The sequence below is a fragment of the Bufo bufo genome, chromosome 4, assembly GCF_905171765.1.
Source record: "Bufo bufo chromosome 4, aBufBuf1.1, whole genome shotgun sequence".
Classification (NCBI taxonomy): Eukaryota; Metazoa; Chordata; class Amphibia; order Anura; family Bufonidae; genus Bufo; species Bufo bufo.
The window spans coordinates 223,049,026-223,066,042 of record NC_053392.1 but is presented as its reverse complement, the minus strand read 5'-3'; the positions used below and the strand labels follow the sequence as shown (position 1 = coordinate 223,066,042).

The following is a 17,017-nucleotide window of genomic DNA, read 5'->3' as shown; positions in this document are numbered from 1 at the left end:
GTTATAATGGAAAATAATAACATTCTTTAATACAGAATGCTTAGTAAAATGTCCCTTGAGGATTAAAAAATAATAAAAAAATTACTCACCTCATCCACGTGGTGACATCAGCGCAGGTCCTGCTGAATGAAGATAGAAGGATCTTCTATCTTCATTCAGCAGGACTGGCGCTGAAGTGACTGCGCTCACCACGTTTTCAGTATTAAAACACAAGAAAAGTTATATAAATGTGGCATCGCTATATTCATTCTACCGCATAGGGAGTGCTGTAGAGACAAAACCCCTAAAACTGTGGCAGAACTGTTTTTTTCCAATTTCATCCCATTTGGAATTTTTTTCTAGCTTCCCACTACATAATAAAAAAATGTATGTTTCTAGGAAGGCAGAGAGGAAACACAAAACCGCAAAAACTAAAAATCCTCCAGGACTCAAGGGGTTAAAGTCCCCTAAGAGGACTTAAAATATATGTAAAAAAAAGGTTGTCTTTTTTTTTTGAAATGCTATAAATATATTTATAGTGATCCCGTGAGATACAATGGCCTCAGGATACAATATTTCCAGCATACATTGGTCTTTTCTGGGCCATCGTAAGCTGAAAGTAGTCTCAGACCCAGATCCAACTAATAACATGGCCATTTCACTGGTGAAGCACCTTTATTGGTTGTCTTGTAGCTCCTTTGTGGTACTAGATGTTCTGTACTGTCTGTGGGTTTGGACAATAGGTGAGCGGTGGCTTAATTTTATTTTTCTGGTACATGTACCGTATGTACTATGCAAGACCCTGGGAAGTCCCAAAAGTCATTCACAGCTTCCAGCATCTACTCATATAAGGACTTGCTCAATGTCTTAGCTATCGGCTTATTTTTCTTAGAACTTCACTTTTTCTTATTCTGTGATGACATTTATGGCTTTAGAACCAATTACTGGATTTCCAAAAAGTTCCAAAGAGTGGGCTCAAGTTACAATGGTTTTGTATAAAAAATAAACAATAAAAATAAGATTATTTGAACTGCCGCACCCAAAATGCTCATATTATCAAAATATAAATGTATTATCCCATATAGTGAAGAGAAAAAAAATGAAAATGGCCAATTTGCTGTTTTTTCATCGCATGAACTCCCAAAAATATGAAATAAAAAGTGATCAAGAAGTCATACTCCTAAATGTAGTTATCAATAAAAAGTACAGATTATCCCACAAAAAATGAGCCTGACACAGCATCATAGAAGCGACTATAAAAAAAGTTATGTTTTTTTTTTTTTTTGTATTAAAACACAAGAAAACCCTATATAAATGTGGTATCACTATAATTGTATCGACCTACAGAATAAAGGTAACAGATCAGTTTTACTGCATAGGGAACGGCATAAAAATGGAAACCCATAAAACTATAGCTCAATCGCGTTTTTTTCCCCCAATTCCGCCCCATTTGGAATTTTTTTCTGCTTCTCACTACATCGTATGCAATATTAAATGGTGCCATTAGAAAGTCCAACAAAATAAACAAGCCCCCATATGGCTATGTGAACTGAAAAATAAAAAGGTTAAGGCAGAGAGTAAAAAAAACAGAAATGCAAATAAAAAGGGAAACTGCCATGTCCTCAAAGGGTTAAGCAGTTATTCGTGAGCTTCCAGGGACTTATTACATAGTAGATGCTCCTCTAAAGCTGGTAGCAACCAGGTGTGAAATGAGTTAAAGAGGCGGGGCCTTTGTTTGCTCGTCTCCCCTGCTCCGTAGGAGCGGATGGTTCCTTCCTAGCTATAAGTAGCGCCGCTCTGCCTCGGAGGGCTGCAATGGGAAGGCTGAGAGCTGGCAGCAGGAGGACCGGCGAGCCGTGCCATGACAGTGAGCCGCCGCTGTCCACTGACAGCTCGGAGCCCCGTCCACACTGCGAGATGCTGCCCTGGAAGAAGAACAAGTTCGATCTGATCGAGGAGGACTGCAAGCAGAGCAAGCAGAAAGGCTATGCAGTGAGCCTCAACTACAGCGCCCTCACCTCCTTCGCCAAGTCCTGCCCGGAGGGGGCACTCACCAGGGTGGGCAGCATGTTCAAGTCCAAGAGGAAGAAGATCAAGATCACCGGGGAGGACCCTACCTACACCGTGCTGTACCTGGGCAATGCCACCACCCTGCAGTCCAAGGGAGAAGGCTGCACCGACCTGGCCGTGTGCAAGATCTGGAGCAAGAGCGAGATGGGCAAGCACGGCACCAAGATGAAGCTGACGGTCAGCTCTCAGGGCATCCGCATGGTGCATGTGGAGGACAAGGCCAAGCGGCCCGGGCACCTGTACCTGCTGCACCGGGTCACCTACTGCGTGGCGGACCCGCGGCTGCCCAAGATCTTCGCCTGGATCTACCGGCACGAGATGAAGCACAAGGCGGTGATGCTGCGCTGCCACGCCGTGCTGGTGTCCAAGCCGGAGAAAGCCAAAGCCATGGCACTGCTGCTGTACCAGACCTCTGCCAACGCCCTGGCAGAGTTCAAGAGACTGAAGCGGAGGGAGGACGCCCGGCACCAGCAGCAGCAGCTGATCGGGGAGCAGAACATCCCCCTCGTCCCTCTCCGAAAGCTGCTGAACGGCCAGTGCTGCTACAAGCCCCCGGTGGAGCGGAGCCGCAGCGCCCCCAAGCTGGGCTCCATCACCGAGGACCTGCGGGGCGAGGAGGAAGAGGAGCGGGCCATGAGCTTCGAGTGCGAGGACGTGCTGGATACCGGGGGAGGGGGCGGCGGGCGCGACGCCAAGCACGAGCTGTCCCAGCTCATCAGTGACCTGGGGGAGATGAGCCTGGGCAACGACCTGCAGACGCTGCGGGCGGACCTGAGGGTGACCCGGCTGCTGTCCGGGGAGAGCACGGGCAGCGAGTCCTCCATAGAGAGCAACCACGACAGCGGGGGGCCCGTCAGCAATGGCTTCGAGGAGTGCAGAGAGCCGGAGACGGTGTGAGGCTGCCCTGGGGCATCTGTCGGGCGCGAAGGGGTTAAGGCACTGTACATTGCTCTGGGCTATGACGTCGCCCCACCCTGCGCTCCTATTCCTCTGCTGGTGAGGGAAGGCAGGGGTTAAATATCCACTTCTCGGGGTCTCCTACTCCGCTCTGACTATGGATGGGGTCGGTTTGAAGCCTATTTAAGTATTCAATGTCTGCTTGTAAAGGGTTAATACGTGCATGGATCGGGCCCTCGAATGTTAAGAAGGTGACCCTTTATTTGATTCTGCTGGGATGTCCCTAGTACAGGTCAGGGACTTGTGTGCAATGCCTCTGCCCGCCTGGTGGTCAGAGGGGAGCTCTTAGCACCTTATGTCCAGATCAGTATTACCCGTAGGTTCTCCCCGCTCTTCCATCCTCCATTACCTGGGCACATAACTTTACCCAGTCCTTTGTATAGGCAGATACTCCCCCCCCCCCCCCCCCCCCCCCCTCCTTCCCCTGTAATATTTATTAGAGTATTTGCTCATATAGATGACGGCAGGTAATGAATGTCCAATGTAAAGAAGAACCCCGGAGGTTTCCGTCTTGCTGGATTTGGGTCATGGCAAAGCGGAACCCGGGAGACTTTCAGCTTATGCCTATTATTGCATATTAACGATAATTCCCAAATTCGCCTAAAGGCCAGATAAAGTCCACCATGGTGACGCTCCACGGCCATAGATGGTCCAGGAGTGGTATCTATCAGTATGTATTATGGAAGGGGTCTGTACCCAGGTGCAGAGCTGGCACGGCTGGACCCAGGTCCCTTATGTCTCTTTCCACTTCCTCTTTTGTTCTGGCCCGGGCAATGTTTGCACATGTCATTAGGGTGGGGTGAGGCACAGATATATTGCCAGTCTGCTCTGGTACCAGGTACACTAATTCGACATTGCGCAGTCCAATGATGGCATCGCACGTCTCTGCAGCGGCACCCAGGCCACCAGTATATGGCATCAGATGGTTACTTCCAGAACACAAGTGCCGCACAACAGGCCACTTCTAGCGTGCCAGCCTTGCCATTCTGAGGTTGTGTTTGGTTATTTAACAATTAAGAGCCATTCCTCGTTAAAAGGACGTCTTGGCGATACCAAAAAGCTGCATTTACAACGCTGGCACTTTAAAAATAGCAGAGCGAAGTGTGTCGTCACTCCTAGCCCAAGCCAATGGGCAAAAGCTTAGTACACATCATAAAATATAAATGCCAGTCTTGGCTCTGCTACGTTTGGGTGAATTCTGTGCATTTTACGTCTTGAAAGATGACCTCTTCTGGGAGATGCAGCCTCTCTGGGGATGACTGGTTTAGTGGCAGGCACCAAGGTATTCCAAGTGGCACTGAAGGTCGCATGCCACAGATTTTAAACCCCCCCCCCCTCCTGTTAAATAGCACCTATTAGCAGGATCCACACTATTAAACCATACTGCCTATTAGGGTTGATCCTGCTGAACAAAATGATGCATGTCTTGAGAAAACCAGTTACGACTTTCCTGAGGGGGGAAAAAAAAGACTCAAATATTTCATATGCAGATGAGGGCTTCAGTGTACCAAGGGGTGTGGCCAGCACTGGGAATTTGAGGGGGCTAGGACACACCCCTTGGTTCACTGATCTCATTTGCATAAAATAAATATAATCTAATATATATACAGTATATAACCTATTTTCCTCAGGAAGGACACAGCTGATTTTCACAAGACTGGTAGCGTTTTAATCACCAGGATCAACCCTACGTCTGCTTTAAAGGGAACTTGGTCAGGTTGAACATGTCGTAGAGCAGGAGGAGCTGAGCAGATTGATTTATGGGAAAAGATTCGGTGACCTTTTTAATTTTTCCATTTACATCCGTGCTGATTCTGGGCTTTGCAGTCCAGGAGGCGGTCCTATCTGTGATTGACACCTCTCTCTGTGTACACCATCATGGAAGGAAGGCTGTCAATCACCCATAAGGCCGCCTCCTGGACGTCAAAGCTCAGAATCAGCATGGATATAAATGACTGAAATACAAGTTATACTGAATCTTCTCCCACAAATCTGCTCAGCTCCTCCTGCTCCATAACATGCTGCCTGCAGATTATACTGCATTTTCATGGTGATTAGTTCCCTTTTAATAGGGTTGATCCTCCTGACGAGACCTATTTTAACAACCTCGTTCACAGTTTTCACTTGCCTGCCAAATAGGTATTTTTCTTCCATCATACCTCAGTCACCCACCTGCCAAAACTCCACCGTGGAATGGAGGGTTGGTCCGCTTGTATGTTTACACACCGCCCACTGGGATACTTCGATGTCATTACATTCCATGATGGTTTTTGTAATACTTGCACTGTCGTGAAGTACTTTTCCAGTGTTTCAGAGATGTAAATACGTATATATTTTGTACATAATGGTCACACAATTCTAAATGTTATCTTTGCTGTGCAAAAGACAAATCTGTGGTTGGTCACTTGTACATATGTTGTGTATATAGTTATTTTTTTCTTTGTTATTTTTTAAAGGACATCACTGTTACGATGTTTGTTTGCACACCTGAAAAAAGAAATAAAAGGAAATAATTTAAGAATTTTTTTATTGCATGCCTGAATATCTGATCACACAGCTCACAGCATGTCCTATGGCATATCTGCCATCTGTTCCACTAGGTTTGCACATGATTTTTAGGGCTCTTTCAAATAAGCGTGTCCCTTGCGGGAACCGCAGTTTTGTTTGGGATTGCGTTCAGTTTTTATCACGCGGGTGCAATGCGATTTAATGCGTTTTGCACGCGCGCGATAAAAAAAACTGAAGTTTACAAACAACATCTCTTAGCAACCATTTTTATTTTTCTACGGATCCATTGTAACAATGCCTAAAACGGACAAGAATAGGACATGTTCTTTTTTTTATTTTTTTTACGGGGCTATGGAATGGAACATGGTGTGCTACATTGAAATGATCGGGTCTGCATCCTATCCACAAAAAAACCCGAAACTGACACGGAAACAAAATACGTTCGTGTGCATAAGGGAAGACCTGTTTCAGGCTCACTTTTAGGGCTTATTGACATGGCCGCAATTTTATGGAAACTGATGCGGACCCATTCATTTCAATGCGGCTGCAAAAGATGCGGACAGCATCCGTTGTGTTTTGCGGAAGGAATAGGCATTTCTATAATGGGCTGCCCGTTCCATTCCTCAAATTGCAGAACGCACACGGGCGGCATCCATGTTTTGCGGATCCGAAAATTTGCGGACTGCAAAACACGCCGCAGTCGTCTGAATAAGCCCTTAACAGTATATGGAGATTTATAAAGAGTGTCTAAAAGGAGACTGTCAAGAGCAGGTTATGCAATGGAGGCTGGACTGAGTGGTTGATATGTTTTCTCTGAAAATCTTCTGCATTTCTGAGTAAAAACATGGCTCATTGTCATGAATGACCCTGTTGGGATTTCATACCACTCATAGTTATGAGAGAGAAACTGCTTGTTAGGGTGAAAAAGTTCTAAGGCTGCCAGTGTTAGGGTACTTTCACACTGGCGTTTTGAATTCCGTTTGTGAGATCCGTTTCAGGGATCTCACAAAAGGTTCAAAACGGATCAGTTCAGCCCCAATGCATTCTGAATGGATAAGGATCCGTTCAGCATGCATCAGTTTGGCTCCGTTTCGCCTCCATTCCGCTCTGGAGGCGGACACCAAAATGCTGCTTGCAGTGTTTTGATGTCCGCCTGACGATGCGGAGCCAATCGGATCCGTCCTGACTTACAATGTAAGTCAATAAGGACTGATCCGTTTTCACTGACTCAATATGGTGCAATTGTAAACGGATCCGTCCCCCATTGACTTTCAATGTAAGTCAGGACGGATCAGTTTTGACTTTGTTCTTCATAATGTAAACGGATCTGTTCTGAACGGATACAATCGTTTGCATTATAGGTGCGGATCTGTGCAGATACAAGTCGGATCGACCTAACGTAGGTGTGAAAGTAGCCTTATCCAATACATTCCAGAACTGTAAGGCTGGTTTCACATGGGCGTTGCGGGAACATGCACGATTTTTCCGCGCGAGTACAAAACATTGTAATGTGTTTTGCACGCGCGTGAGAAAAATCAGCATGTTTGGTACCCAAACCCGAACTTCTTCACATAAGTTTGGGTTAGGTATTCTGTAGATTGCTATTTTCCCTTATAACATGATTATAAGGGAAAATAATACATTCTTAATACAGAATGCATAGTACAATAGGGCTGGAGGGGTTAAAAAAAAATTAAAAAAAATAATTTAACTCTCCTTAATCCACTTGATCGCGCAGCCCGGCTTCTCTTCTGTCTTCTTCTTTGCTGTGCACAGGAATAGGACCTTTTGATGACGTCACTGTGCTCATCACATGGTTCATCACCATGGTGAGGGACCATGTTATTGGATCATGTGATGTGACGTCACCACAGGTCCTTAGCCGGCAGCTCAACATTACAGAAGACAGAGATCCGCAACTACGCGATCAAGTGGACTCGGTGAGTTAATTTTATTTTTAACCCCTCCATCACTATTTTACTTTGCATTCTGTATTCAGAATGCTATTATTTTCCCTTATAACCATGTTATAAGGGAAAATAATACAGATCAGGTCTCCTAGCAACCATGCGTGAAAATCGCACCGCATCCGCACTTGCTTGCGATTTTCACGCGGCCCTATTCACTTCTATGGGGCCTGCGTTGCGTGAAAAACGCAGAATATAGAGCATGCTGCGATTTTCACGCAACGCACAAGTGATGCGTGAAAATCACCGCTCATGTGCACAGCCCCATAGAAATGAATGGGTCCGGATTCAGTGCAGGTGCAATGCGTTCAACTCACGCATTGCACCCGCGCGGAATACTCGCCCGTGTGAAAGGGGCCTAAGGGTTACATAGCATCATAAATCAATATAATGCTATGTGACTCCCATCAGTGCTGGGAGGTCAGGCCGGGTTCTGCGATGCGGACTCGCTGCGGGAGGAACGCTGGTCTGCAAGGGGCCTTAGCCCTCTTTCACACGAGCGTGACTGATTGGCTCTGGACGCATTCAGTGAAACTCGCACCATTTTGCAAGCAAGTTCAGTCAGTTTTGTCTGCGATTGCATTCATTTGTTCTGTTTTTTTTTTTCCGCGCGGGTGCAATGCGGTTTGATGCTATGCGTTCACGTCACGCATTGCACCAGTGCGGAAAACTCGCTCGTGTGAAATGGGCCTTAGAGGGGTTTTCCAGGCTCCTGATATTGATGACCTACACACCCCATTGATGAAACCCCACACCCCCACTGGTCAGGTGTTCCTGCAGTCTCAGGAGCAAGAAAAAAAAGAAATAAAAGCTCAGTACAAAGTGTATTGGTCGTGCTGGGTTGCTGCAGCTCAGCTCCTATTAAAGTGAATGGGAACTGAGGTGCAGCAACCAGGTACAGCCTCTACACTTTGAACGGAGAAGTTCTAGTTCCAGTGCTAGAGGCTGCAAGGAACAGCTGATCGGTGGGGTGGGGGTGTCGGACCTTCACTGATCAAGGAGCAATGTTCTATTCTTCTATGGGCCTGTGAAAAAAAAAAAAAACACACAACACAGATGGCATCCATGTTTTACAGATCTTTGCTAGGACATGCTCCAAAGAAGGGTCAGCTCACCTCCTCTAGTTGCCCTGAAAACCTGGAGCGGAGCAAGTGAACATGCAAGACGAAGCAATCCAGCACTTTAGCTTCAGACAGACAATATTAAAGAGATAAAATAACACCATGTAGTACAACACCGCATGCCTGGCATTGCGAGGAGATACTCTTGAAATAACTTTTCAGCCTAGCGGTGCCCAAGGAATACAGATGATACATAGGGGGCAACAATCGGACACACGGACCAAACACTGATCTTCACTGCTGAACCACTCGCCATTTTGTCACTGATGTCATCACGGACGTGGATGTTTGAATGAGGCCTAAGGGCTGTTTCACACGAGCGGATGCCGTGCGTGGCATCCGCTCCGTGAAAGAGTGCCAAGACCCGATGCAGACTGCAGAAGCACGGAGCATTAACATGATTGATAATGCTCCGTGCCTTTCTGTGACCTCTTTACTACGAAATCACAGTGAGATAAAGTTGTCACTGTGATTTCGTAGTAAAGAGATCACAGAAAGGCACGGAGCATTATCAATCATGTTAATGCTCCGTACCTCTGCAGTCTGCATCGGGTCTTGGCACTCTTTCACGGAGCGGATGCCACGCACGGCATCCGCTCGTGTGAAACAGCCCTAAGGGTGTTATCTAAGTGGCCCCTCTGGTCTTTACCCTTTAACCCCTATACAGGGATTTAGCCTCCACTGCAGGGGAACCACCAGGCTGTTACCTGTTGGAGTTGTCTCTGTTCAGTGCCTGCTGAGTCCAGGGGTCAAGAGACACTGGTGTGGAACACTAAGGGATCAGGCAAAAGCAGAGTCAAGATAGGCTGAGGTCAGGGCAGACAGAGTTTTGTGATCTGATATCCAGTCCAAGGTCATGGCAGGCGACTCAGGGTCAGAAAGGAGATCAGGCAGAGGTGGGGTAGCAAAGGGGCAAATCTGGGGAAACAAGCAGAGGTCGATATACAGGCGGACGAAGAAACAGCACATCTTTGCAAGACACTAGCAAGATAGCAGTATTGCTCAGGCACCTTCCCACAGGGGAACATGCCTTAAAGGGGTTATCTCATTATTAATATAAAAAAATGAAAATCATAGATAAGCTAGTACATGACAACCTCTTTCTAACAAAGTTAAAACCAGCTCTGATCTCCCCATTCATTGCTCCAATTGTTCTGCTAGAGTTATTTCAAGTTTAGGGTGGCATGCCCTTTCTGAGAGGGCATGTCCTGTCCGCTGCAGCTAGTGGCAGTTGAAGGATGAAACTCTCCTTCCATTTGACTAGCTATAATCATTTTTTTACATGCAGTTACAAAAGTATTTACATCCAGGTGCTAATTTGAAAACTGTAGAAAATTTGTGGCACAACCGCTTTAAGTGCTCCAAAGTAGTCAGCCATTTGCTGGGGAAGATTTTCATGTGCATTGGCCCTTTAAGAACCAGCGAGAGCGTGCGCCCTATGGGCAGTAAGAGGCATTGCCAGCAAAAAAACAGGCCTTCGCTTGCGTAAGAGAAACGGAAAGCTAGTTTGGTGGACGGGCCCGCCGAAAAGATGGAGAGTAAGGCGAGTGAGTCCGTGCCACCGGAACATGGGAGCAGGCCACTGCCATAACAGGTCTTGGAGAAGTGAATAGACACTGGACCGTTTTGCTCATGTGAGTGGCACCTAGATGTTGCCTTAAACTGCCCCAACTTGGCACATCCATTTAAGAGAACTCTTCTGTGCCTAGCCCGCCAAGGGGGTGTGGCTCAACCGAAAAGGGAAGCGGCTTAGTGGGCCTAAGATACAGCATTTTGTGTCAAAATTGCACCACATTTCTGAAATAGAATTGGGTCTCCTACAAATCCAACCAATAGTTGTATAAATATAATATAGCCTGTCTAGGTTTACGGCATCAATAGGATTAGTAGAATCTTCCCTTGTATTCCCACACTTTATATTGAAAAGTAGTACTATACCTTTAAGGGTATATTGACACGTGACAGAAATTGCTGTGCAGAACTCCATCTCCTTACTGCCAAAATAACCCCATTCAGATAAATGGAACTGATTTTCAGATGCATTTCTGCAACAAATTTGCCATTTGTTATCAACCTTTATAGGGTGGATTATCAGAATCAATTTCTTTTCAAGCAGGAGTGAACCAACAATAGAATTGTGAATAATTTCAATCTTGTGGCCGCTAGTAGTCTTTAGGCCTTATTCCCATGTCCGTAATGACTTCCTGTCATGCCCGTGTGTGAGAGGGAGACCCTGGCGATAGTGACAGGACTGAGACTACCTGTTCCTCCAGAAAGGAAGGACTAACAGGAGTCTCCCTCAGGCCTACAACAAAGGGCAGGGAAAAAACAACACACCGATAAACCAAAACAAAAATGCAAAAGGAAAAGGAAGCGCTTAACTGTCCAGTAGCTTTGGCAGCAAAAAGAACTCAGCTGAGAACCAAACGCCAGCAGACCACAGATACCACTGAAGCTATAAACCGCACAGCATTGTGGGAGAAGCAACTATAAATAAGGAAAGGTAAATGACCACAATAGCAACACCTGGAGGTTAGAGGTGTGGCCAGTACCAGAAACAACACAGACGCCTATTGATCCACAGGGAAAACTGTCAGATCAAACCATGTGTTGCCAGTCTCACAGATCTTCTGTCACCCACTGTTGCGGGGACGTTCGTATGTCTCGGTACGTCGGTGACACTTCTGTGACAAGACGGTCAGTGTATATCTGTGAAGGGTCTGCCTTTGGTCCTTGTGTCCGGTATGAGCTGGCATGGATTTGACTTATAATTATCACCAGTTTTAATGTGTAGCTCTCTGTCACGGCTGAGGATGGGGAAAACCCTCAGCCGTGCGATGATCGAAGATGGTGGTCGCTGCTCGACCAGGAGGACAGATTTAGGGAGCAGGTCACCTCCTAATCGCATCCCTAATCTGACCCTGACTCCTAGCTGCATGAGCCGACCTTGATGGTAGGAGGGCTCATGCTCCGGAACCTTGTAGTCCCTGCTAGCCCTCAGGACGGCCCTAAACTAGGAGCAGGGTAAGACGACTTGTTCCTTCTGGACACGGAGGAACAGGAGTCTCACTGGCCAAGCTGCAGGGAAAAGGGGAACACAAACAGTCCTATGGATATGGCAGGTGAACTGAACTATAAAGAGAGGTTGCCAGGTGCAACCGCATGCACAACATAGCTAGCTGCTACGATACAGCTCAGGCTGCTATGCTGCCACATAAATAATGTTGCCAGCGGCAACCACAGGTGAGGCAAATAATACAGCCCTCACCTGTGATTGACAACCAGATGCCTGGCCGCTCACACTTAATATACTTACTCCGCTCCCTGCGCCGCTCCTGGTTCCTGCACCACCGCTGCTGCTTCTCCCTGTGTGAGGATGAAAACATCCGGTGACGGGGACGAGCAGCCAATGGCAGGCGGAGACGAGGCATATCTGCGTCCCCGCCTGCTATTGCCTCCCCCGAGACCAGATGTTTTCATCCACGTACAGGGAGAAGCAGCAGCGGCGGTGCAGGAACCAGGAGTGGGGTATGTATATTCAGTGTGGGGGGCCTGGCATATTGGGGGGCTTTTTATACTGTCGGATAAGGCTACTTTCACACTTGCGGCAAAAATGATTAATATCCCTTTCTCTATACCATATAAAAAAATAAGCCCAAACTACAGTTATACTTTAAATCTATACTTGCACTGTACATCTGTCTTGTTAACCTGGTCATAGGATAATCTGAAGCTGACCTCAGGAACACAGAAAGGTGCTAAATGTACTCTGGTTTTGGCTTAAGGTGCGCATTTGGCTGTTCTGTTTTCTGTGGTCTTTAATTAGCGTCATACTTCCAGGAGTTTTCTTCCTGTGGCTGGAGAAACTGTTTCTTCACAATAGCCCTGTACTGGATGTGCTTTGGGAATAGGTTATTTATAAACCCCTGTTCCTATACAAAGCTGAGGACTGCACTAAAAGAAATCACAGGACTTCGGCAGGCCATTATTCCTTTTTATTACTCTTGGAGGTTTTTCATATGTTCTTTGTTGGTCATCTTCAACAATAATGAAATATGGAGGTTGAAGCTATTTTGAGCATTCACGTTTTAATTGCTATAAAAACCACTAATCTTTTTGATTGATCTTAAATTCGTAACATGCATTTTTCAAGTTCTATAGAGAAGCTTATGATAAAAATGCCAGGAAAGCACCATACCCAGAGCATGCAGCACTTTGAAAAAAATAAATAAATTGCAAGCTCCAACAAGAAAAACACTGGTGTGTAGAATTTTCAGCTATTTGCAACTTTAAAGTAATATCTAGCCACAATTTTAGCAAAAAAAAAATCTATTAAAAATGCCTACAAAGATACTGCAAAAAATGCTATACAACACTGTGTGTAAATCTAGACCTTAAAGGGGTTGTGCAGTGGCGTAATATTGATGACTTATTCTTAATATAGTTTCTATGTATTTCAGTCGGCACTCCGGCGGTAGCGGCGTGGTGCATGTGTCCTAGGGAAGGCGCCCCGTTAAATTAATAGCAGTAAAGGACTGGCACTCACTAATGGTAATCTTGCATAAATTATTTATTGCCACATGATTGTGACGCATTTCGGCTGAAGCTTTAGCCTTCTTCAGACAGTTCAACTGTCTGAAGAAGGCTCAAGCTTGAGCGAAAACACGTCACAATCATGTGGCAATAAACAATTTATGCAAGATTACCATTTGTTAGTGCCAGTCCTTTATTGCTATTATTACTCTCAATATAGTTCATCAATCAGATCTGCAGGGTCCGACTCTCGGCATTCCGACAATTGGCTGTTTGACTGGGTTGTGGCACTCGTGCAAGCTCTGCTTCCAGGTAAACAGTGCTGCAACCCTTTCAAACCGCCGATTATCGGGCGTGTCAGGAGTCAGACCCTCGCAGATCTGATATTGGGCCGGACCCTGCAGATCTGATATTGATGACCTACCTTGAGGATAGGTCATCAATATTATAACACTGTATAACCACTTCAAAGGTCTTTTGCCAGGATACAAAAAGTCATTAACATAAATGGCATCCATTAAAATGGGAAAGTCAAAGCTGTCATGGCTTTGTTAATGATGGAAGTCATGATGCTAATTTGAACAGATTCTAACATTTATACAAGGTAAATGTTTATTTGTTGTTACTTTGCGATCCTGAAAAACCCTTAAAGGAATCCTTTAAAGGAATTGTCTCAGAAAGACAACCCCTATCCATATCCCCTATTAAGATATATAAACATCATGGAAGGGGGCCCTCACTTGTGTGCACTCTCCATGAGCCTGGAGAGCCAACCTTTTGGAGCTTAACTACCATGTACTACTGCTTTTTCCTCTGTATGAGAAACATTTGACTGGATGAGACTTCTCCTAGTCTTAACAGCTGGAGGCAAGGCTGGTTTTAGACCAGGGGCTTTGCTAGGTTTAAAACAATCGGGGCTTGGGCCCCTGATGTTTTGTCCCAGGCCCCGAATGTACTGCCTGCCAGCTAGATACAACTGTATTGCTATCCTCAGGACGGCAATACAATTGAATCAAATGCACTGGAAGAGCTGAAGGACCTGTGGTGACATCACAGGTCATGTGATCAGTGCAGAAGGCAGTGGTTGAGAAAGACCTGCCATGATGTCACCATCATGTGACCAGTGCAGGAGAGGACAGCAGTGAAGCCCAGAAGTCCTGGGGGAAGAAGCTGTGGTGATGTCTGCTACATGACGAGAGGTAAGTGAAGGGAGAGGCAGAGCAATGCTGGGAGTTGTGGCCGGTGCAGCTGCAGCCCGCGCGCTGATATGACGTTGACGTCACGCAAGCACGCAGATCCAAACATGCTGCTGCCGTGGCCGGGCCCTGCCTCCTTAAAGTGACCAAGTGAGCGGACCCGCCGTCTAACAACAAAAAAGGAGGTCTTCTGGCCGTCCGTCCTGGCCTTGTACCGGACAGAGGACCAGGATTCTAAAAACCGGACTGTCCGGCCTAAAACCGGACATTTGGCCACCCTACTGGTGAGGGGTCATGTTATTTACATGGGACTGTATGTTGATGGCAGCTCTGGGAGTGATGTTATTTACATGGGACTATATGTTGGAGGGGGGTGTGGGAGGGAGTGATGTTATTTACATGGGACTGTATGTTGATGGCGGCTGTGGGATGGAGTGATGTTATTTACATGGGACTGAATGTTGGAGGGGGCTGGGGCAGGATGATGCTATTTACATGGGACTGTATGTTGATGGCGCTGTGGGAGGGATTGATGTTATTTACATGGGACTGTATGTTGAAGGTGGCTAGGGGAGGGAGTGATGTTATTTACATGGGACTGAATGTTAAGGGGGTGATGTTTACATGGGATTGCATGTTGGAGGAGGCTGGGGAGGAGGTGACATTATTTACATAGGACTATATGTTGAAGGCGGCTGGGGAGGGGGGGGCTGTAGATAGAGAGGGATGTTATCTACATGGGACTGTATATTGGAGGGGGCTGGGGAGATGGTGTGATGTTATTTACATGGGACTCTATGGCAGAGGGAGGGAAATAGTGTTATTTACATGGGACTATATATTGGAGGGGCTGAATGGAGGGAAGTGACGTTTACATAGGACTGTAATTTGGAGGGGGGAGGAGAGATGGTGTGATGTTATTTTTACAAGGGACTGTGTGGTGGAAGGAGGACTATAACTGCAGGGGGAATTATAAATACTGGGGGCACTTCAGGGTGAGAATTCTAACAGTAGCGGGCAGTATAAATACTGGGGGCACTGTAGGGGTATTATAAATCCAGGGGACATAGGCAGTCTTATTACTCTTGGGGACTCTATAGGAGGGACTTATAGATCCGCCTTATTTTATCTAAGAGCACTATGGTGGGCCTTATTACTACTGAGGGGTCTGTAGAGAGCTTTATTACCACTGGGGGAACAATAGGGGGACTTATTTCTACTGGGGGCTCTGTGAGGGTATTATTAATACTGGAGGGCTCTTCTACTAATGGAGGCACTCTTGGGGAGCGTTATCACGGTTGGGGGCACTGTAGGGGGAAGTATTACTAATGGGGGCACTCTTGGGGAGTGTTATCATGGTTGGGGGCACTGTAGAGGACAGTATTACTAATGTGGGCATTCTAGAAGGCAATTACTATTGGTGGGACTATGAGGAGCACTATTTCTATAGGGGCACTATTTTTTCTTCAGGATAGTATTTGGGGTTATTGGGGGACACAGGGAGCAGCAGGATAACACAGTTGGGACTCCAGGTTTGGAGATGATGATAGAAAAGTGAGGAAGCTAAGATGTCTGTGTGTCATACTCTAGTCAAAGTCAAGACTTAGAGAACTGGGCCATATTCATTGGGGCTTGGGCCCCAGATCGTTTGAGACCCTAGCAACGCCCCTGTTTTAGACAATATGTGGCCCTGGGCAAAATTTGAAGTGGGGCCTCAAATAAAATATTTTAACATACTCACATTTAGTCAGTTCAAATAGTGGTATGCCAGAGTATTGCTAAGGTCTTATATAGTACCTTGAAAAAGCATTCATACCCCTTGAAGTTTTCCACATTTTGTGACGTTACACCCACAAGCTTAAATGTATTTCATTGGGAATTTATTTGATAGACCAACACAAAGTAGCAAGTATGTGTGAAGTGAAAAGAAAATGATACATTAAAAATTTTTTATAAATAAAAATATGGAAAGTGTGGTGTGCATTTGTATTCAGCCCCCCGTGGCAATACTTTCACTGCAATTACAGGTGCAAGTCTTTTGGGGTATGTCTCTACTAGCTATGCACATCTAGAGGCTGAAATTTTTGCCTATTCTTCTTTGCCAAATAGTTCAAGCTCATTCAGATTAGATGGAGAGCATCTGTGAACAGCAAGTTTCAAGTCTTGTCACAGATTCTCAATGGGATTTAGGTCTGGACTTTGGACCATTCTAACACATGAATATGCTTTGATCTAAACCATTCCATTGTAGCTCTGGGCATATGTTTAGGTTTGTTGTCCTGCTGGAAGGTGAGCCTCCACCCCAGTCTCAAGTCTTTGGCAGCCTCTAGCAGGTTTTCCTCCAGGATTGCCCTAGTATTTAGCTCCATCCATCTGGCTATGAACTCTGACCAGCTTCCCTGTCCCTGCTGATTAAAGCATCCCTACAGCATGATGCTGCCACCACCATGTTTTACGGTTGGTATGGTCTGTTCAGGTTGAAGTACAGTGTTAGTTTTCTACCACACATAGCGTTTTCCATTTAGGCCAAAAAGTTTAATTTTGGTCTCATCTGACCAGAGCACCTACTTCATGTTTACTTTGTCCCCTACATGTCTTTGGGCAAACTGCAAATGGGACTTATTATTGCTTGCTTTCAGAAAAGGGCAGATTTGTTGAGTACATTACTAATAGTTGTCCTGTGGAT

General features: G+C 46.0%; 1 protein-coding gene across 1 annotated transcript; it reads left to right on the top strand.

Annotated features, from left to right (window-relative positions):
- The first annotated feature begins 1,769 nt into the window (after positions 1-1,769).
- FAM43A (family with sequence similarity 43 member A) lies at positions 1,770-2,946 on the top strand. The gene has a single exon (XM_040428328.1). The coding sequence runs from the start codon at positions 1,795-1,797 to the stop codon at positions 2,944-2,946; it is 1,152 nt and encodes a 383-aa protein (XP_040284262.1). The 5' UTR covers positions 1,770-1,794.
- The last annotated feature ends 14,071 nt before the right edge of the window (positions 2,947-17,017 follow it).

Excerpts from the sequence above, each read along its gene's own strand:
- FAM43A (XM_040428328.1), top strand. The coding sequence starts at position 1,795 with ATGGGAAGGCTGAGAGCTGGCAGCAGGAGGACCGGCGAGCCGTGCCAT.